This window comes from Oreochromis niloticus, linkage group LG16 (assembly GCF_001858045.2).
Source record: "Oreochromis niloticus isolate F11D_XX linkage group LG16, O_niloticus_UMD_NMBU, whole genome shotgun sequence".
Taxonomy (NCBI): Eukaryota; Metazoa; Chordata; class Actinopteri; order Cichliformes; family Cichlidae; genus Oreochromis; species Oreochromis niloticus.
In genome coordinates this window covers 18,841,855-18,863,129 of record NC_031987.2, presented here as the reverse complement: position 1 = coordinate 18,863,129, position 21,275 = coordinate 18,841,855, and the positions used below count along the sequence as shown (strand labels likewise).

Below are 21,275 nucleotides of genomic sequence, written 5' to 3'. Positions count from 1 at the left end.
CATGTTCTCCCCGTGTTTGCGTGGGTTCTCCCCGGGTACTCCGGCTTCCTCCCAAAGACATGCACTTTGTGGGGATAGGTTAATTGACAAATCCAAATCGCACATAGGTTCGAATGTGAGTGCGAATGGTTGTCTGTCCCTGTGTGTTAGTCCTGTGACAGACTGGTGACCTGCCCAGGGTGTACCCCGCCTCTTGCCCTATGACAGCTGGGATAGGCTCCAGCGCCCCCCGCGACCCTGAAAAGGATAAGCGGAAGTGAATGGATGGATGGATAAAAGTTCAATCCCATCTAAGATGGCAAAACATACTTTTTATGTAGTTATTCACACATTAGACTTTGCTTTAACTTTAAAAGAATTTATCCTAGCACCTTTTTTTAAATGCCCCCAAAATATAAGAATTTCCCATAAACTGAATTGGAATTTATTGTTATAGAAGTCCTAAAAGATATGTCTCAAAATTTACACCTGCACAGCTTGAACAAATGACCCAGAAGGGGAGGAGTTTTCAACATCTACATATCTACACATCTACATCCATGTCGACAAGATGGAATGACAGCCATCCATCCATGGACATAATCAGCTGTGAGGTCTGTGCCCATAGACAGTATAAAAAATGGACGTTGCTAGTGTGATGTCACCCACTGTTTGCTGATGTTTTGAAGCCTCAAGATGAACATTCCTACCATAAAAAAAGAAAAAAAAAACATGTAGCAAGGAGAGATTAAATAACAGCAAACTCATTATACAAAACAGAATGACCAAGGTTTTCTTTTCTTTTTTTCTTTAGTTTGACCCAAAAGAAGTGATTGAGATTATAAATTCAACAGAAAGGTTTGTGTTCAAGACCTCAAGCATTACCAGTGCTTACAGAGAACCAGCAATAACGACATATACAGAACATGACTAACTGCTAGCTGCCTTACGTAATCAGTGAGACACACACCCCTGCTCTTACTGGTGTTCCCTTAGTAACAGTCTTTCCATCAACAACAACTCACTACAATCCCATTGTTGCAGAGGGAATTGAGCAAAGTTTGTGGAAAGACTTAAAAAATTCTCTCAGCTCAACTCCCCTGTCATTTCATCCAAAGTTTCTTTACCAAGTCAAAATTCAAATGTCCATGAACTCCGTTTCACTGGTAAAAGTCTATCAGCTGGCTCAGATCTCAAAAAACTCACTCAACTCTCCAAAGAAATTACAGGTAGATGTGAGGCAGGCTATCTCCTGTTTGCACTAAACAGTGCCTGTTTGGACACCTGGAAAAGTTGACATTAAAATGACTGCATCAAAGAACACTGACATATGAGGGATAATCCTGAAAAGCTCAGACTTTAATGCTTGACAAGATAGAACAAGATAAAAACCTGGGTGGCTAATTTTATTTACCCCCCGCCCAAAGCTACAGTAGCCATTTTCTGCTTTTTTAGGAAGCAGATTGAAAACAAAGGCAAATTCCAGTGACGTAAACAGTGAGCTATGGGTAAACACAGAAAGCACAAGTCAAATAGCCAGAATGGTACTACCACAGTGTAGTACAACAATCCAGCAGAGATCAGTCTGCCAAAGGGTGATTTCTGGTATTTGCCCAAAAATCATTGCTTGTGATTACACAGTTGTAAATGACTTGCTGGCCTACACTCTTTCAAACATATGCTAAACATATTTTTCAGAACATCCTTGTCACAATGTAGATGCTCCAGTCATTTTTTTTGCTAAAATGGCTTTTTATTTATCACTGTAAAAAATGTCATTGACATCTTTTTCAAGAGAGAGAGGAGCTGAAATTGCAACAAATATTTTATCAAGATAATTTAAGTGGTAAAAAGGGACCAGATTGATTATTATACAGGTATAATGAGCAGCGTCATAAAGTACAGGTCATTTCCTTATTTCATATATAACCCCTTCATAAATCCTGTTCACTAAAGTCTATTTACCAATGTAAGCAATGGTATTAAACATAGAAAATACACAGAAATATTAGAAATCCCCTTTTGGTAGACAATCACTTTTATCACAAGCTAAAGGTGATCTTTAATGCCGCAGTGTAGTATAATGCGGATGGGGTGTTCTCTGTTTTCTGTGTGTTATTTTAAGGTCTTCACCTTAACATATAAAGCACCTTGAGGCTAATTTTGTTGCTTGATTGACAGTGCAGTGCAACTTCACAGTGTCGTCACTGTGAAGTTGCAATATTTGCTTTTAGTTCACCCCCACATTGGCCCTCTCCAAGTGTGGGTGATGTACTTTTTTCAAAGGCTGACTCTGCCTTGGCCTGGGCCACTGATTTCTTTCCAAGTCTTTTGCAATTGCTTTTTTAGTAACTATTAGTGAAGCATGAAAGGCATAGAGTCTCTCTCTTGTAGTGCATGAGTGTGGAATGACTGGTATCACCCGGACCTGACAATTCTTAGGAAAAACCCGCGGGCAAATTGGCATGATGACATTGATGCAGTCATGTTGTTTTGGAATGTGTGGACCCAAGAAGAGACAGAGATGAACAAGTTAATACCAGAAAACAAATCTTTATTCATGTTTGCTGCTGAAAACAAAGTCCAAAAATCTATTGAAGGCATGGAGGAAAATACACAAGCAGCCAAACAGTGAGTATGGAGCAACAAACAACACAACAGCTTTAGGGTTTAAATAAATAAGAGGAGCTCAGGGCAGAGTGGAGAAACCTGTGGAACTACACACAGTTGAATTAAATCTGATAACAAGACATGGGAAAGTATAATATTCAGTAAAAGGACTAGATGTTACAAACCCTGATAATGCATTGCTTCAAATGGAGAAAGTCTTGAAGGATGACTGTTATGAGGAAAGGCAGCCCAGAAACTTTACCAGCGGGACACATCGTTGTGTGCCTCAACTTCACAAGGTGTGTAACTCTTTTAGCCAAGCTAATCCGCCTTTTTTTTTCCTTCCATGTTTAGATTTAGGGATTAGAGATTTGATCTAGATTATCATATTAAAATGTGGGGCACATCGTCAGTAGCGGACCCTGAATTCATCGTGTTTCGGCCATTATCACTAGACACCCTCATCCAAGGAGGCCCTGCCAGGGTTGATCAGGCCCTGGAGTGGGCCACTGGTTTATGTTAAATTGTTATTTCTCTTCTACTCTCTTCTGTTTAGTTTTCTACATTTATTTTCTTCTATCAATTCACTGAAACTGAGAAGTAATACTTACCTCTTTAATATTTATGGAGCCTCACTTCTTCAAAGGGATAGAAAAGGTGATAGAGAGAAGTAAGACAAAAGAGAAAAGTCAGGAGAGAGCAGAGAGGAGAGCCAGAAGGGGAGCACCTGATCTGGCATCCCACACCTCCCCGTCGGATTGGGCTGTACGCTCTACCTCCCCACTGCCTCCCAGAAAAGGGAAGAAGAGCAGAGGGGAGAAGAGTAGAACATTTTTCCTTTTCTTTTTTTCTCTTTCATTCCTCCTTTAGGTTTCACTACCATGAGGTTAACTGCATGGCCCCCAGGAGGCCCTGAGACAGCTGTATCAGTCACCCAGCAAAATTTCTAATGTTAGGTTTTCTACCCTTTTGACGCCCCCTGTTGAGGCAGGCCTAACTGCGCCTCTCTGTGGAGCTTCGAAACAAACCTGAGTGTGAACAATGCCCTGAGTTGAAACTCAACTGTCAGTGCATTCCTGAACTTCATCGTTGTCCAAACTATTTTAGCTTCTCAGCTCTCAAACAGACAGGCATGGGCCCTGAATCTTGTTCTGTCTGATGTCACTTCTTCTTCTCATGGCTGCCAACTCCTTGATTAAATTGTTTGTTTATTCTTTATATAGCTGTGAGGTCTTGAAATTATTAGGCAAGCAGCCTAAAATGACAGACTGGACATAAATAAACTACAACATTAGCCAGTGAGTAAATAACTGTGCATTTAGTAGAGAAAATTCAGGTTCCTGCTCCAGTTTACTTACAGAGATTTGTAAACAGACGAAACTTATTTATGATTACAAACCGATGAGGTCACATTATGGCAAGTGTCCAGTTAGCAAGAAAAACAAATTTAATGGATTTCAGTACATAATGTGCTCTTCATTGCAGTGCATTTCTATTCTTTTGTACTATGTGTGATTCTTATTGCTCAGTCCTCTTTGTGTAAGAGAGAACCTGGTTTTGGAAACGTCGTTGGCGAGCTTCAAGTTCAAGGGGATTTTCATAAAGATGTTCTGGCTGCAGAAAAAATGGGAACAAAACCAAATCATGATAAGATAAAGATGTTTTACAGCAGTCAAAACATGAAAAACAGTGTAGCTCAAAGAAAAACATCCTGTCTCACAGAATATAATAATGTGAAAAGTTAAAAATCCCACTAAAAATGTAACTGAATTAAATAGAAAATGCAAAACAGTTAAGAGCTCAAAGAGTCAAAATCTAAATATTATAAAAGAAAGATCTTAAATTTGAGATAAATAGGTTTATTGTATGTGGTGGTAAAGATTTTCTGTAGCCGTCCTGGTGCTTGTGGAGCTGAAACACTTTTGAACGAGTTCAGCTGGTTCAGTATTGCCTAAAATGGAGAGGATGGCAGATCTGTTGGATTTTCAAATATGTATCTGCAAATTGTCTAAAATCTAACTTCTCAGCAGAGAGTAGGGAAAGTATTCTATTTACCAATGTCACAGTCAGTTGGGTGATATTTCTGTGAAAAAAAACAATAAAATGAAAGAGATCAGTTGTGGTTTTATTCCAGGCGTGTAAGGCCATTAGCATGAAACTTTGCAAAAGAATGACTGGAGCCAACTTACTCTGACTGTCTTTTGCAGATTTGTCTCAGAAAGGTCAAAGCACAAATGATAAAGATCAGGAAACACACACAAGGTACCATGATTGCAGCAATATGGATTTTCAATTTATTTCCAGCTTCAGCTTCTTCTGTAAAAAATAAAGGAACTCATTTCACTGCAGTTTTAATACTCAGTTAACTTATTCTCACTTCCATGTAAAAGCAAAAGACTTTAGGTTACTTTAAAATGTATCTTGTTGTAATTCTGCTTCGTGTCAAAGTCTGAAATTTGGGAGCTTTGCATTTCATAAATACTCATGTAAGGTTTCAGCGACAAATGTTACCAGACAATCAAACCATAGTGTCTCTGCTCTGTACACAAATAAGAAAGCCAAGCCAGTATAACCTAAAGTGTTCCGGTGTCAATATAGAGGTAGAAGAGTATGTTAAGGGAAACTCAACTCTCCCCGGCGTGCTCCGAAAGCTTAAAAAAAAGACTTGACTTTGATAACAACAAACAATGAGAAAGAGAGAGAGAGCTGGCATTGAAAGCACCATTGTTTCCAGCCTTTTCCTGTTTATGGGGCCCACCTGTCCCTGCCCTGTCTTCAGTTAGGTAACATTTTGTTTTGTGATCTAAAAACTTCAAAATTTAATAAACTCACCTGTAATCATGAGCTCCCATTTCTGTTCAAAGACTCCTGAGTCTGTGGTCATTTCACAAATGTAGTTTCCTTCGTGATATTTCTGGGCTCCCTCTATGATTAGTGCATACAGTTGGCTTTTTAAGGTGGATATGCTTAGATTCAGGATGGCAGCTGCATGAGACCCTATTATTCTGCTGTCTGATGTTTTCTGATTACTGCTTAAGGTGACAGAGCTGTTGTTTGAGGTTTTCTGTGGCCTGAAACTAAACAGAAGAGTCCCATTCCTTCTCCATGTCAGTTGAAGGAGGTCGCTGATTGAGTTATTGCTACAGTGCAGGGTCACTGTGCTCCCGACCATCCAGGAAGTGGTGCTCCCTTCTGAAGGGCATGAAAGATAAACATTGTGGAAATAAAGATTGCAAACACACCATTTTGTGATGGAGTTAAGTTGCATTGACTAAACTAAAAAAGCAAGCTTGCTACAATTAAAGCCACAATTAGGAAAAAAAAAAAAAACTTGCCCGAAACTGTCTTCTTTTTTACTGTTTTATAGGCGTTTTTTTTTTCACAATACACTTCTTAATAAGAAAGCGAAGCATAGCTTATACTCATTGTCACAGAAACTGAAAATGAAATTTACCTGCTTGCAAGAAAATGGAGGAGAAGCAGCATATTAGGGTGAAGGTCCGGTTGATGTCCAAATATCTTGAAACCGTTTCCATCCCGACTTGAAGGAAAGATGTATTTAAAAACATGATGTTTTAAAAATATCCAGCTTATAATGTAAAAGTTGAATTGTAAATATTTCTAACAGAACTTTATTTACACTGCAATTCATGTAATATAATAATTATCAAGAATGTCCTGGACAGTGAAGCAGCAACTGTCGTGTTTCGGCTGTGTGACAGGCAGGATAAGGAGCCAAATGCAGGTTTCAGAACACAAGAGGGGTAAACTGAGAGAGGCAGCTTTATTGCTGTAGATAATGAAAACACTATAGAAAAGAAAATAGAACCAAAACTGGAAACTAGGAACCGAGAACTAAGAGCTAAAAAACTAGGAACAGACTCTGAAATAATCTGGGAACTGAGGCGCACACAGAAACACACACAGCACATGGGAGTGGTACCACGCAACAAAGGCCAAAGGAAAACACATGGTTTAAATATACAAGGGAGTAATGAGAGAATGGGAGTGAAAAAAAAAGTTGGGAGTAAACAGACATAACAAGACAAGGGGAAGCAAAACGAGATACACTGACATAGGATGCAGACTTTCAAAATAAAACAGGAAACACAAGACAATCACAAGGACACAGATTAGACACTGAGACAGAGACACAACTGACTGGGAAGACAAGAGAGAAAAGACGAGGAACACGAGAAAAGCAAAGTAACAGAAACCAAAATCCTAGGACTGAAAATATAACACAAACAGAACCAAAATCCATGAATAACAATAATCAAAGAATATAACAAAAACAAAACACAAAATAATGGGTCACAGACGCAGTACCGTGACAGCAACAACGCCTATGTCTGATTGTAACCAGATAACTGATATATTCAGTGAGAAAGATCACATCCTGTTTATGCCTAAACAGAAATAGCAACATTTTCTTACCAGTATTGAAAGTCATCTGCTGTTTGGTCCTTATCTCTAAATCAGACCTTTAACACCTTTAAGGCCACAAAAACAACTAAACTATATATATAATAATCATTGTAATTATGCTGTAGACCAGCTATAGTGTATATACAAAACATTCAGCCTTGCCCAAGTACTTGTAGTAGAATGGTTTCCACACAGGAAGTGAATGACTTTGGTCTCCCCCCATGTGAGTGATCTGCTTTTTTTGATTGGGTGGATGTTGGGAGGGTGATATTCATTGACAGTGACGCTGACAAAATGACCACCGACTAACATAAAAGTTATACCTATTATTTTTTATACAGTTATTCACACTTTAGATGTTGGCTAACTTTAAATCATTTCATGATTAGCCCAAAGTTTTGAAAAAGAAAAATAATATAAAAATTTCCCATTACCTGAATTGCAAATTATTGATTTCTGATGTTCTAAAGATGTATTTCCTCCATCTATGGCCATAACCAGCTATGAGGTCACCAAGGCCCAGTCCCATATATGATGTAAAAGACTGGCGTAGCTACATCTATCACCCACAGGTTTTTGATGTCCCGTTCTCAAGCCCCAAATTTAGCCCCATATTTCCACAATTACCATGTTGGTTTAAATAAAAAAAGATGTGACAACAAACAACTGCGAAACTGCGCACTCACTGGCTAACAACCTATCAACCACAAATCACAATGAGCATACCATACACAATTGTCTATATTAAGGGTTACAAAATAGGTTTAATTTGTTTCCATGTTTCATACGCTCTGTGTCTGGGCCTCATTATTATCATTTTTTTCCCTTGAAAACAAGACCAGAAAAATTGTCACAAATCAATGGTGACATTCTTGGGCGCTTTTACTTGGCAAAGACTCTACAGGAACTCAACATTGATTGGTTCTGACATGAGGACTGAGTCAGAGGCACAGCAGAGGCCAAAGGCACTGAGTAAGTGACTTTTCCCCCTTGTGTTATTATGATTTTAAATGAATTTTCTTTTTTTGTTGTTATTTTCTTTTATTTCGTTGTTTTATACACACAACACTCACATTCCATTTTTTTATATATACAGTTGTGCTTGCAAAAGAGGTAACCTGTACAAAATAAAGTCATTCACATTTTTCAAAAGTTATGGTTTTGATTGTAATGTACCTACACCGATCTGGTATAACATTATGACCACTAACAGGTGAGGAAATAACACCGATTATCTCTTCAGCATGGCACCTCTTACTGGGTGGGATATAGTAGGGAGCAAGTGAACATTTTGTCTTCAAATTACATATGTTCAAAGCAGGAAAAAAGGGCAAGCGTAAGGCTCTGAGCAAGTGTCACAAGGGCAAACTAGGCGACTGGATCAGAGCACCTCGAAACCCCTGCTCCCAGCCTTTGTTCCCAGTCAATGGTCAGTATCTATCAAAAGTGGACTAAGGAAGGAACAGTGGTGAACTAGTCACAGGGTCATTAAAGGCCAAAGGCTGGTGCTTGTGGTCTGGTCCAACAGATGAGCTACTGTAGCTCAAATTGCCAAAAAAAAAGGTAATATTGGTACTCATGGAAAAGTGTCAGAATACACAGTGCACTGCAGTTGAAAAACGGGCAAACGTAATATAGGCAGATAGTCATAATGTTACACCTGATCAATGTAGTCTCTACAAGCATAGGTGCTACACATTAAATGATATCTATTCAGAAAAACAAAACAAAACACTGGAGCAACTTGTTAACCCCTTATCCAAATCAGGCTGAGCTGTGGGGGGAGGGGTTCAACAGTGTCTACTGCAGAGTCAGCACATAGAGACAGAAAGCCATTCACACTCACACCTTTGGGCAACTTTTAGTCTCCAGTTAACCTAATATGGATGAGGGAGATGTTTTTTCTTCTTTCTGACTTATCCGTTCTTATTTTTATTAAGGCCCTTTTCAAATTAGAGGTGTGGACTGCCAGTGTGGGGAGCTCCAACCTCCAGGAGTTCAAACTTGGCTCATGTATACTGCTTTTGAATAATTTTTTTAAGCACTGTACTTCTCTTTCATGACCTTTAAGCTTTCTGTTTATGCACTTTGCCAGCTGATGAACTGAATAGGTTATGTGCAATAGCAGTGCACTGTTTGCTCTTTTAGATTTTATTTAGATGGAAAAAATAATTTCACAGGAAATTACCTCCTACATCAGTGTCTGGAGTTAAACCGTTTGTTGATCTAAATAGGACACTTTTGTGAGTTGTGGTTGTTTTTTTGTTGTTTTTTTTATGCATCTACGCCACTTCACACCAGAGACCACAGACAAGGGAAGTAGGTGAGATATGTTCCACTGAGTCACGCAGAGTCTAAATGGGACTTCTGTACCATCTTTTTGACTCTCTATAGAATGCAGTCAAAAGGAGTATAGTACAAAGTGGGATTAATGCTTTAGTGAGCTGTGTAAAGCTTAAAGTCAGAGTCTGCAGTGTCACAAACTTGTCTTTCCTTTAACCTGGCTAGATCACCATGGTAACTCATCCTGCAAACATAGTCTGATCTGGAGCAGGTGATGCGCAGTTTTGGGGTAAAACTGCCTCAAAGTGTCACTTCTATAACCCCAGTTGCAAAAAAGTTGGGATCCTGTGCAAAATGTAAATAGAAACAAAATGCAATGATTTGCAAATCTCACAAATGTAAATGTATATTCTATTTAATTAGAAAATGTTTATCAAACGTGTAAACTTGTAAACTGTGCCATTTTAAGAAATGAATTTGAATTTGTGGTTCCAGCATGTTTCAGGGCCACGTTTAGAACGGTGTACCTCCCCACTTCTTTTATGAACAGTGTGTTAACATCTAGAAACTGAAAATACCAGTTGCTGGACTTTTGGAAGAGGAATGTTGTCCATTTAAGTCTCATATAGGAGTTAACTTACAGTCCAGGGCAGTGTTGGGGAGTAACGGAATACATGTGCCAGTGTTACGTATTTAAAATACAACATATGAGTAAGTCTCCTGTTAATGTTGGTGGCATCAGTTACACAATGGACCCAGAGCCAGCACAACAGAGCCAGAAGTGCACGGGCAGGAATGCATTTCTTACTTGGAAATTCCGACACCACTTAACATTTAAAGAAGAAAAGGATGGGCAAAATCTGACCATGCATTGCAAACTATGTTTGCCAGAAACCAAGTTGCTCTCAGCATAAAAAGACTCCACCTCCAACTTAAAGAAACATCTGGAAGTAAGTTCTTTTTTAAAAACTAACGTTAGCCTACTGCAACCACCTTGTTTTAGTTGTGGTAGCTACCTGGGTTATGCGCCACTTCAGTATCTTCGATGTACTATTGCTGTGTGATTTATTACTATTACTAAAGGCCACTCGCCACCAAACTAACATTGTTAGCTGGCATTAGCTGAGGTTAGTTCATAGACTGCAGATTGTTAGACTCGATGGATACCATTAACAACCTGCCAGCAGAAAATAATCATGTGCAGTTCTGAAAGCAGTCCATCGTATTTTTCAAAGATTGGTTTTACTGGCCTGTTAACAATTAACCTAATTACTTGTAGTCTTTTGTTGCCCCTGTCCCAGCTTTCTTGACACAGGCTGCAGCCATTAAATTGAAAATGAGCTCATATTTTCCATGAAAGAGTAAAATGTCTCAGTTTAAACATTTGATATTTGATTTATATGTTTGATTGAAATAAAAAATGAGTTTATTAGATTTGGTAAAACTTGCATTCTGTTTTTATTTTACACAGTGTCCCAACTTTTTAGAAATGGGGTTGTTGCTACTGTGTGCTTTAAAAGTGATATAATATGTGATGAAATAATACTTTTTATATATGCAATGGATTGAGACGGATCTTATTAAAAGCACAGAAAGGAGATCTTCTGTGAAGTTGCAACAGCATAAAAAATGTATTTTAAATTGCATTGTGCATTTACCTGGTGATGAGGGAAAAAACTGCAGAATTAAAGCATAGAAAGTTAATTTAATTTATTAATTGAATAAATTTCACTTTGATCTACTTCTCTCTACATTAAACTGTGAGACAGCATCCCAATCAGTGCCTCAACTACCCTATCATGTTTAAATGTGTCAAGTTTTACTTTTGCACTAGAGATAAACTGCAGCACTAAACTCATACTGAATGGGCACTTGTTCTCTCTGTAACGCTGTAAAGTCTTGAGATTACTAAGCAGAGCAGCCTAAGATAACATGAGGGTGTGTTCTGAATTCATTTAAAACAACAACATTAGCCAGTGTGTGAGTAACAGTGCATTTAAGAGCTCCAAGCAATCTATTTTCGTCAGTAATTAAACACCCTGTACAAAACTGACAGGTATCTACTGTCAGCTGTTAACTTGTGACTACAAATCGATGAGCTCACATTCTGACTGGTCTTCAGTTCAGCCAGAAAAAAAAAATAATGCAGCTTCAAGTACAGACTGTGCTCTTCACTACAATACATTCACAGAGAAAGCCGTTTAAAGTGGTTGATCATTTAAAAGAGTTAGGCCTTATGTTACTGTGCGATTCATATCACTGAGCCCTGTATTTATAGGGGTGAACCTGAATTTGTCCACATTGTTGGCGACCTTCAAAATCCAGGTTTTCATAAGTGGGTTGTCTCTGCTCCTGCTGCAGAAGACAAAAGAGGAACAAAACAAAAACAAGATAAGATTTAAGGAGCTTAAATACGACGTGAATGTGGATATTGTGGGTTGGTGTTTGTCCTTGTGCTTGTGCTAGTGGAGCTGATGCAGATGTTTGGGTTTTTTAAGCATTTAGCTGCATGTTCAGTATTGCTTAAAATAGAAAGGGTGGCAGATCTAATTGACCTTATATGTCTAAATGTTGTGTATAAATAGAATAATTAGAAAAAAATCTAAGAATCTTCTGAACCAATGATATTATTATATTTACCAGTCTTCTAGGAGCCTGGGTGATTCTTCTGTAAAAAACAAACAAACAAACAAACAGAAAAAGAGATCACTTTCTTTTTATTCCAGCAGTGTAATAGCACAAAATAATGTAAAAGAATAAATGGAAGAAACTTACTGCGAACGTCGTTTGCAGACTCCTCTGAGAATGATCACAGCAGTTAATATGAAGATCAGGAAACATAGCGAAGGGACAACAACTGCTGCAGCAATATGGATTTTAAATGGACCTTCAGCTTCAGCGTTCTCTGTAAAATCAAAAAAGTGAGTCATTTCACTGCAATTCTAATAGGTGGTTCACATGTGGTCATTTCCATGCAAAAGCAGTTTCTTCTTTTTTATTATTATTATTACGTCTATGTTTTCAGAAAGGAAGTCAGAACTGCTTACACCTGCTAAGTGGTCTCTGAAAAGACCTTGGGCCTCTCACAAAATCCAAGTCAAAGTCTGAAAAGTCTGGAGCTTTGCTATGTTTCTACTTCTTTGTGGTTTTAGTGAGAAAAGAAATAATGCTGACACACAATCTAACCTTAAAGTCTCTACTGTTGTACGATGCACAATTATGAAGGAAATATCAGTGCAGCCAAAGGTGCTCAGCCTGATTGTGTATGGGTGAGTTTTCAACTTTCACTTGGATCAGCGTTAAAGCAGTGCTCTCACCAGCCTCCTGTAAAAGCTCTGCTCTGTAAAGACTGCAGGTAATCTGGTGTAATCTTTAGAAAAAAAGGGGGCAGTCACTCTTGTATTTGAAAAAGAAGATAAAAAATAGGATAAGCTCAAAAAGGCAATTATTGCCGACCTCTTCTTCTTACCATGTCCCACCATCACCACCCTCTGCCCCCTCCCCCACACTGTATTCAGTCATGATGGGTGTGTAAGGTATTGTTTTTGTCTGTTTGTTTTTGTTTGCTTCAAAACTTGATAAACTCACCTGTAATCACAAGCTCCCATTTCTGTTCGAAGACTCCTGAGTCTGTGGTCGTTTCACAAGTGTAGTTTCCTTCGTGATATTTCTGGGCTCTCTCTATGATTAGTGCATACAGTTGGCTTTTTAAGGTGGACATGCTTAGATTCAGGATGGCAGCTGCATGATTCTGTATTATTCTGCTGTCTGACATGTTTCGATTACTGCTTAAAGTCACAGAGCTGTTGTTTGAGGTTTTCTGTGACCTGAAACTAAACAGAAGAGTCCCATTCCTTCTCCATGTCAGTTGTTGGAGGTCGCTTATTGAGTTATTGCTACAGTGCAGGGTCACTGTGCTCCCAGCCATCCAGGAAATTCTGTTCCCTTCTTAAAAGACAAAAAAAATCACATTATAGGCCTCATTTACTTATTATTTCAATTACATATATATATACATATATATTACATATATATTAGTTAGCTGATGCTCCTACACATTTTCAACTATAACATTATTATTATTCTCTGCAAGTCACTTTGCAGCCCATCTCTATCCCAGCTCTGCTTTTTCATCCTTTTTCTGACTTAATCAATATTGAATGCATGTGAGAAAAGTAAAAGTTTCAAACTGTGATTTTATTTGTTGAGAAGAAAGCTATCCAAACCTACCTGGCTGTATGTAACAGAGTAATTTGTATGGCTTTGGGACTCGAGCAAATCATAGTGAGAGCCGATATCCACAAATAAATCTACATTAACCTTCCCAAGAGTGGCCAGTGTACCAACATTACTCCAAGAGCACACTGACGACTCAATGAGGAGGCTAAAAAAAAACCAAAAGGTGTGAAACCACATCTAAAGAACTTCAGGCCTCACTTTCCTCAGTTAAGGTCAGTGTTCATGATTCAACAATTATAAAAGAGGCCATTAAAAAAAGTTCCAAAGGTTCCAAGAAACAAAACCACGAAGGCTAATCTCACACTTGGCAAAAAAAATCCTGTTTATCCCTGAGACTTTTGAGACTTCTGTGGGCTGATGAGAAAAAAAGTTGATCTTTTTGAAAGGTTTGAGTCCCAATACATGCTGTAAACCTGACACAACATTTCATAAAAGGATCATACCAACAGTCAAACATGGTGGTGGTAGTGTGACAATTGTGGGGCTGCTTTGCTGCTTTAGGACCTGAATGACTTTCCATAATTAATGGGGCTGTGAATTCTGCTCTCTAAAAGAAAATGCTCAGAGAGAATGTCTGGCCAAGAACAAATTTCCTCCACAAAGATGTGAAAGATGCCTCACCAATTTCTGCAAATGCTTGATCGCAGTTCTTGGGTCTAGCGGGAATTACTTCTTCTTTGCATACGGTCAGGTAGATCTGGATAGCTTTCTTTCCCTAATATATAAATCATCATTTAAAAACTGTATTTTGTGACAAATTTACAAAAAATAAAAAATAAAAATAAGGAAGGGGGCAAATACACAGCTTTGTAAAAAGGCGGGCATGTTGCAGAATAGAGCCAACATCTCAAAAAACAAAGTACAGAAGTTAAAGTCATAACCTTGTTTTGATTAATTCTTGAGATTTGAATTTAAAAAAATACAAGCAAATAAAAATCCAGATATAAAAAATAACCTTCTTTTTCACTATTCAGACATTTTTTTCGTTGTAGCTTCCAGTACAAAAGCAAAAAGTGGAAAAAAATTCTCAAGTTACTAAACTGTTCCACTAAGTTCTACTCATTGTCAAAGTAACTGTAAATGAATTTTACCTGCTTGTAAAAACATACACACGATGCAGCATTTTAGAAACAAGGTCCTGTCGATTCCCCAATATCTTGAAAAGTCTTCCATGCCAGCTTGAAAAAAAAGATAATTTATTTGAACTGTAAATGTCTGCGATTAGTATTTTATTTGCACTAAGTATCAAAAAGTAGTTATTAAGGAAGTCCTGGGCATAGAAGCAACAATAAACAGGGTCACACAAAACACAAAATAGTCTAATTTCTAAATACATGAAGAATGTTCAACCTCATTTCAGCTGACAGTTTCTTTTTATTTACAAGAAACTGGAGTGCAGTACCAAAACAGTAAACTTTAAGTACCCTATGATTGTAACAAAATGCAATAAAATGCTCACAAGAACTATAAAGTTCACATCCTGTGCAAAACTAAATGTGGTACAGATTAAATAGGAATAATGTATTCTTACCATTGAGTCATATGCTGTTTAATCCTTATCTCTGCGCAACAACTTTATCAGCTTTAATGTCACATGAGGAAAATTTGATATCTAATAATCATCTTAATTATAGCGTACAGCTTCTTTGCATGTATGTCTGCACAGTGGACATGCATGCATACTATTAAGACCTTGCCCTGATGCTTACACAATGCCACAGAAATGGTGTGCAAACAGGAAATCGATCATGGTGTGTGGCCATGTGAGTGCCTTTTCTTCTTCTTTTGGTTGGCTGGTTCAGTCTTTGAAGTTGGAGACGATTCTGTGAGAGTGCACCCTGACATCTGTTCACAGTAAAGTATTTTTTTCTCACCCTGTATTGCACTGTTCTACTTTTACCAATACCACAGCAACAGACCATAGATAACGTCGCATAAAGTAGGTGAGATTTACCATGCCTTTTTTCCTGCAGTCCTGCAGTATTGACACTTTGCCTCGTCTAAGCTTGTTATAAAAAGTCATCTCTCAAAAAGTATGTGGGATATACAGTCACCTTAAAAAAGAAAGCACACCCTTTGTTACTTCTAAGGTTTTATGTGCAAGGACAGGGGTGGGCAATCTCAGTCCACGAGGGCCGGTGTCCCTGCAGGTTTTAGATCTCACCTTGGGTTAACACACCTGAATCACATGATTAGTTCGTTACCAGGCCTCTGGAGAACTTCAGGACATGTTGAGGAGCTAATTTAGCCATTTAAATCAGCTGTGTTGGTTCGAGGACACATCTAAAACCTCTAAAAAAAAACGAGGGACACCAGCCCTCGTGGACTGAGATTGCCCACCCCTGTGCTAGGATATACTATAGAAAAATAAATCAGATGCAAACTGATTGCTGTTGCCCATCAATCAGGAAAGGGTTATAAGGTCATTTCTGAACAATTTAAAGTTCATCATTCCACAATGGAAAAAATTCAGGACAGTTGCCAGCTTTCAAAGTAGTGGATTTTCTAAAACACACACGAGACTGTCAAGTGCTCAGATAAACCGCAAAAACACCAACAGCTACATCTACAGCAGAATGGCTGAGAAAGAAAAGAACCATTGTCATGGTCCAGTCATCAACCCAAATGAAATTAATGCCACACAACCCGTCTATGGGCCAGGTCATAGTGTAGTGGGTTAGATTTGGTAGATGGTTTTTGCATGGTGTCTTTGAATGCCGCATGAACATTCACCCCTCCCTTGCTGTTAATCAGAGCCGGGTTATAAGGAGCAGCTATAGCCTGTTCCTTGCATTCATTCCTGTTGAAGGTGGTGAAGATCACAGGCTGTTTTTAGGTATTGCAGATTACATTCATGTCCCCTGTTTTAGTGTTAACTGTTTGTTATATTTTAATCGTGCTTTTAATAGCAGTTGTATTTTAAAGGGTGTGTGTGTTAATTTATAAGTTTTATTTTTCTTTAGTGGAGATACAGTTGCTTGTTGTGGGGGCTAGCCATCTGTGGTGGAATTTCCCCCCCTGGGAAACAAGTATAACGCACCATTTAAGTTGCAGTGAGGATTGCAGAGAGACTACACTGGTGAGTAATTGGTGGCACCCTTGGGCACTCCTCCCTGTAGGTTGCCTCCCCAAGTGCCGATCTCCACCTTTTTGATTAACTATTTTATTGAGCTGCTATTGTAACCAGGGCAGCATCGTGGCAGCAAACCTTGTTCTTTTTAGTAATGTTTGTTAATCAAGTGTCTTAATTAATGGTTCAGTATTGCCAGCCCTGCTTAAGTTGCTATTTTCTTTTCTGCAGCTAATTATTGGTAGTTGTCTGAACTTTGTTCTATGAAATGTATTTGCCATGCCTCTGCTTGTTAATAATGAGCCTGTGTGCCTTTTGTAACTGTTACAACGTTTGCACTGGAAATTGTAATCTCTCCTGGGGTGTAACTCCCTCTCCAGGTGGTGTTGTCAACACCATGTAGTTACCTTTACCAGGTTTCCTCCTGCACGCCACCACAATAGCATCAATGCAGCACTTGGTTTCCCCCAGACCCAAGAAGCGACACGCGATTGTGATGTAATGACAATCACTTGACATTACATGGCGTTTATTTACAAAGTAGTGGGGAAAGCAACAAGACAGGAGTGCCAACACTTTGGGGTGAGCTGAGGCCAAAATAATGAAGAAAACAAAGCTAAGCTCCAATGCCCATAACCTCAGAAAAAGTACCAAAACAAAGACAGTCTGACCTCCTTGTCCTATCCAAAAACAGGAGAAAACTATGGGTTTAAGGAAACGGAAGCTTACGCCTACCCACTCCCCTTCCTCACTACAGAGAACCTCAGCCAGCGACTGTCACAGGAGCAGCTGATAAGGCTTTAGGTAAAGGAAGTGAAGCTCTGTCACTGGCAGCTCTCCAGGCCTAGGCCCTCTCAGGGGTGGTCTTCCAACAGCTGGAACCAGTCATTCAGGAGCCGTACATCCGCACACCACTCACAGCTGGGCAGCTGTACAACTGAACTACCATTACATCCAGTGTTAACACAGCTGCCAAAACAGTGTGCTGTTCAGACAGAAACAAACTGTCTAGCACTGCAAACTTCAGTGAACTGAAGTAACCTTATACAGAGGATGGGGTGAAATTCCTCCACATTTTAAGAGACTGATGGTCATACAAGGAAACCACTATGACAAGTGGTTCTACAAGCGGCATAATCAAATGTACGTTTTTGTTTGTTTTCTATATGATTGTTTTTATATTTTGGATTTTTTTTTTTTTTTTTTTTTTTTTTTTAAATCTGTAATGATACAGTATATATGTCATGTTTTGTTTATCTGAGGTTGAACATACCTCATTTTGAAAACCTGGTAAGAAACAAATGATTTTTAATTCTATCTTGATATTAAAAGTAAATCTAAAACTGAAATAGGGTGTGCTTTATTTTTACCATTGCTGTAATTATGACTGGAAAATATCAGTCTGTTCTTCAGGAATAGTTTTCCAACACCTTCTTTTTCTATTTTCTGTTTTGTTTTGTGCTCTGGGGAGGTCAAGCCCTGACTATGAGTGGGCCAATGCCCTTTTGGATCAATGGGTCTATTGAAGGGCCGCCATGCACTGGCACCTACACACACTGACAATGGCCTATTTGTTCATTTTCATTACCGATACTGCATTGCACAATCAAATCTCTTAGCACAACCCCTACCTTCAATGTCATGCAGCTTTAGAACAGTGTTAAGTGCGGAGAAAGAAGTGACATGGTAGAGGTAAAAAGCTAGGACAGAAAAGAGGGGAAAAGTAATATAAAGGCAGCAAAATACGTCAAATTAACAAACATGCTGCTGCAGTGTCAATAGCAGAACTAGCAACGAGCCCTCACAGCCATATATATATGAGAGAGATCAAAGCTTTATTCATCACATGCAGGTTGCCCTACAGTGAAATGGCACAAAAAAGCACATGAATGTCCACAGCACAACATTACGAAGGACATGCCATGCCACGGTGTTGGGTGGGGGGTGAGGAGTAATCCAAAGCGAACACAGCAGCCCCCCTGCACAGCGCTATCATTCCAGCGCGGCACACAGACCCGCCGTGTTCCCCCGCAGGAAACAAGCATCAAAGGCATTTAGAAAGGGAGGGGGATGAGTGTGTGCTTATCAGTGTAAGAGTGTGTGTGCGTGTCCATAGTTCAGCGGAGACGGTGTCCTTTGCCCTGCCAGGCTAAGTAAACAGTCTACCAGCCAACCCAGGTGGCCTTGCATGGGATTGTTTTGATCGGCTCCAGCCTTCAGCCCGCAGCTGGCACCGGGGGGGTAGCCGCATTATGTTGGCGATTTTCTTCCAACAACTCATGAGAATTTCGAGCCGTTTCTTTTAGCACTCCGACACTGGTCTCTCCATCTCCTGTTGGATAGCTGCGAGTTTTTCCATGATGTTATTTACCTTCAATTCCGTAGTCTTGTCACTCTTTTGCTCACAGAGCAGATTCTGAGACCTCACGACCGCAGCCAACTGAGAGAGAGAGATATCTCTCTGTATCTCTATCTATAGTTATATATATATATAGAGAGAGAGAGAGAGATATCTCTCTGTATCTCTATCTATCTATAGATATATAGATATATCTAGATCTCTCTCTCTCTCTCTCTCTCTCTCTGTCTCATGACAATGATGTAAGTATGTGCAACGTTCGTGGTAACAGATCTGTGCAGATCAACAATAGATAATATATAGTGCGGGAGAGAGTATGACCGTGCAGCGTTTAAAATGTGGAAGTACTGACCTCACTTTGAGTTTGTTTCTGTAAAAAGTGACAAAAACAGTACACTGTGTGGGAAGAGAACCTTTTTTACAGCAACCACCCCCCCTAAACCTCTGAGCAAGTACCAAGCACGCTGCCACAGGAATGTGAAATTCACAGAGAAACGCCCAGATGCACCCACTGACATGATTGCTGCGGCACTGGAAAACCTCCGCCTGCTCCACTCCTGCTAAACAGCTGAAAATACATACATTTTCACCATCCATCCATCCATTCGCTTCCGCTTATCATTTTCAGGGTCGCGGTCGGCACTGGAGCCTATCCCAGCTGTCATAGGGCGAGTTTTCACCAGTTTATATAAATTTTTGCTTGATGCAATGTGCATTAAGTTAAAAGATTGAAACTAATAAAACAAGTTTTAAAAAGACACTTTCACTTGATTACATTTTATATGATGGATTATGCAGAAAAGTAGAATTGGGCTGAAAGGTCTATTGCTTTATTACCTATTCAGGTTGTGCATCATGTTTTTAAAAGTAACTAAGTAACTAATTACTTTTGAAAATAAGTCATCAGTAAAGTAACGGATTGCTTTTTTGGAGAAGTAATCAGTGATGAATTACTAATCACTTTTTTCAAGTAACCTTCCCAGCACTGTTGCTAACAAAGAAGCTAGGGGGAGGTCTTGATCCGTGCACCTTGGTTGCAGCGCTGTGACTTCTTAAACAGTATATGTGGATAAATTCTGAATTGCAATTAAAAGTCAAAAAACTCAACAGGGTCTTGCCTTCTTATCGCATTGCCACAATCCCAAAGGAAGAGAAGCCTTTTGTTGAATTCTTGTTATTCTTTTACCTGCTTCCTTTAGGGGCTGTCACAGTGGATTGTACGCTTCTGCCTTACACTAAAACATCTTCCTGTGTCACATCAACCAGCTGTTTCTCTTCCTTCACAACATCCTGTAGGGGAAAACTTTTATTTTACCTCATTTTTTTCACTCAGCAGCCAGAGGAGGGGAGTTTTTCACCCCTCACTGCACACTGCTTTTTATTTATTAACGTTGTTCTTCAAAACCGGCACCAGTATACTTCATCTACATTTCTTGGGCATCCTCTCACTGCCCTCCCTAATCCTCTGCCTTTCCTGATTGACTGACTTCATCCATCTCTCCACTTCTCACTTTGTTATGGAGCCCCACTATCTCCTTCACGTCTCCCATGAACTCACAAGGGTCCCACTGTGCATGTGTATGTGTGATAAGGTCCATTTGTGGTGCTATCCTGCATGCATGCAACTAAGTAAGAAAGCGATATCCCTATTGCTTAAGTGATCGGTACATCAGAAAAGAAATCTTCCACCACAGAAGTAAAAGATAAAATGTGTGATTAAAATTATGAGATAATTGTGAAATATAAAATAATGAGGAATACATATATTAAAGATAAAAAAAAATTTTTAACAAATCTCTTCTTTCCAATTCATAATTCAGCTGAAAGCCGGTACCTTTCACATGTGTGATATTGGTCTTTCTCTCTTAAACCTGTGCTGTGTCTCCCTTTCAGGCAGGGGAAATCTCTATCACCCTCCTTACATTGTAAACAGAAAACAAGGAACAAGACAGCATCCACAACATTATTGCCACAAATGTAGCTACAGAGACTAGCAATGAAACAATTACTCCCTTGTGTGTAGTCACAGAACCAAATTTGACTTGGCTAGCACAATATGTTTTGCCAGGCCTATGGGCCAAATTACTACTTCATACGTTCATGCGTTTGACATTTTTGAACCAAATATTGATTTATTTTTTTTTAAAGATAATCACTATGAAAAGATAATCGCTATGTCCCCTTCCTTGGTTTACGCATTAAGCAAAACTCTTGTTTTACAATCTGGTACTGAAATGAAATGAATCTACATACACGACCTTTTGGTTATTTCCTAGAGTCAACCTAGTCCTCATTCACTCTGTATCT

General features: G+C 39.1%; 2 protein-coding genes and 2 long non-coding RNA genes across 8 annotated transcripts in view; 1 reads left to right on the top strand and 3 right to left on the bottom strand.

Moving 5' to 3' along the window:
• LOC102080371 (uncharacterized) overlaps nucleotides 1–13,695 on the bottom strand; it is an 83,443-nt gene extending 69,748 nt beyond the window's left edge. For both annotated transcript variants that reach the window (XM_019352614.2, XM_005459997.4), the window contains exon 1: nucleotides 12,889–13,695. In XM_019352614.2, the coding sequence (XP_019208159.1) occupies nucleotides 12,889–13,228 (340 nt within the window). In that variant the 5' untranslated portion in view covers nucleotides 13,229–13,695. The remainder of the gene's footprint in view (nucleotides 1–12,888) is intronic.
• Nucleotides 3,885–7,966, bottom strand: LOC102080616 (uncharacterized). Of its 4 annotated transcripts, none has more exons than XM_025904002.1 (6): nucleotides 7,027–7,966; nucleotides 6,044–6,130; nucleotides 5,422–5,781; nucleotides 4,779–4,905; nucleotides 4,645–4,672; nucleotides 3,885–4,203 (listed from the first exon to the last, which is right to left on the bottom strand). In XM_025904002.1, the coding sequence occupies exons 1-6, from the start codon at nucleotides 7,040–7,042 to the stop codon at nucleotides 4,108–4,110; spliced, it is 714 nt and encodes a 237-aa protein (XP_025759787.1). In that variant the 5' UTR covers nucleotides 7,043–7,966; the 3' UTR covers nucleotides 3,885–4,107. The 4 variants fall into 4 exon arrangements, with proteins under 4 accessions (XP_025759787.1, XP_025759786.1, XP_025759785.1 ...); XM_025904001.1 differs by lacking the exon at nucleotides 7,027–7,966 and adding an exon at nucleotides 6,230–6,837 and having other exon boundaries at nucleotides 4,779–4,902; XM_025904000.1 differs by lacking the exon at nucleotides 7,027–7,966 and adding an exon at nucleotides 6,230–6,829.
• LOC102080829 (uncharacterized) lies at nucleotides 8,006–12,252 on the bottom strand. Its single transcript, XR_267198.4, has 3 exons — nucleotides 12,076–12,252; nucleotides 11,941–11,968; nucleotides 8,006–11,655 (listed from the first exon to the last, which is right to left on the bottom strand). It is a non-coding gene; the product is annotated as an uncharacterized LOC102080829 (long non-coding RNA).
• A 2,292-nt stretch (nucleotides 13,696–15,987) lies between the features above and the next one.
• Nucleotides 15,988–17,807, top strand: LOC102080890 (uncharacterized). Its single transcript, XR_267199.4, has 3 exons — nucleotides 15,988–16,375; nucleotides 16,503–16,618; nucleotides 16,990–17,807. It is a non-coding gene; the product is annotated as an uncharacterized LOC102080890 (long non-coding RNA).
• The last annotated feature ends 3,468 nt before the right edge of the window (nucleotides 17,808–21,275 follow it).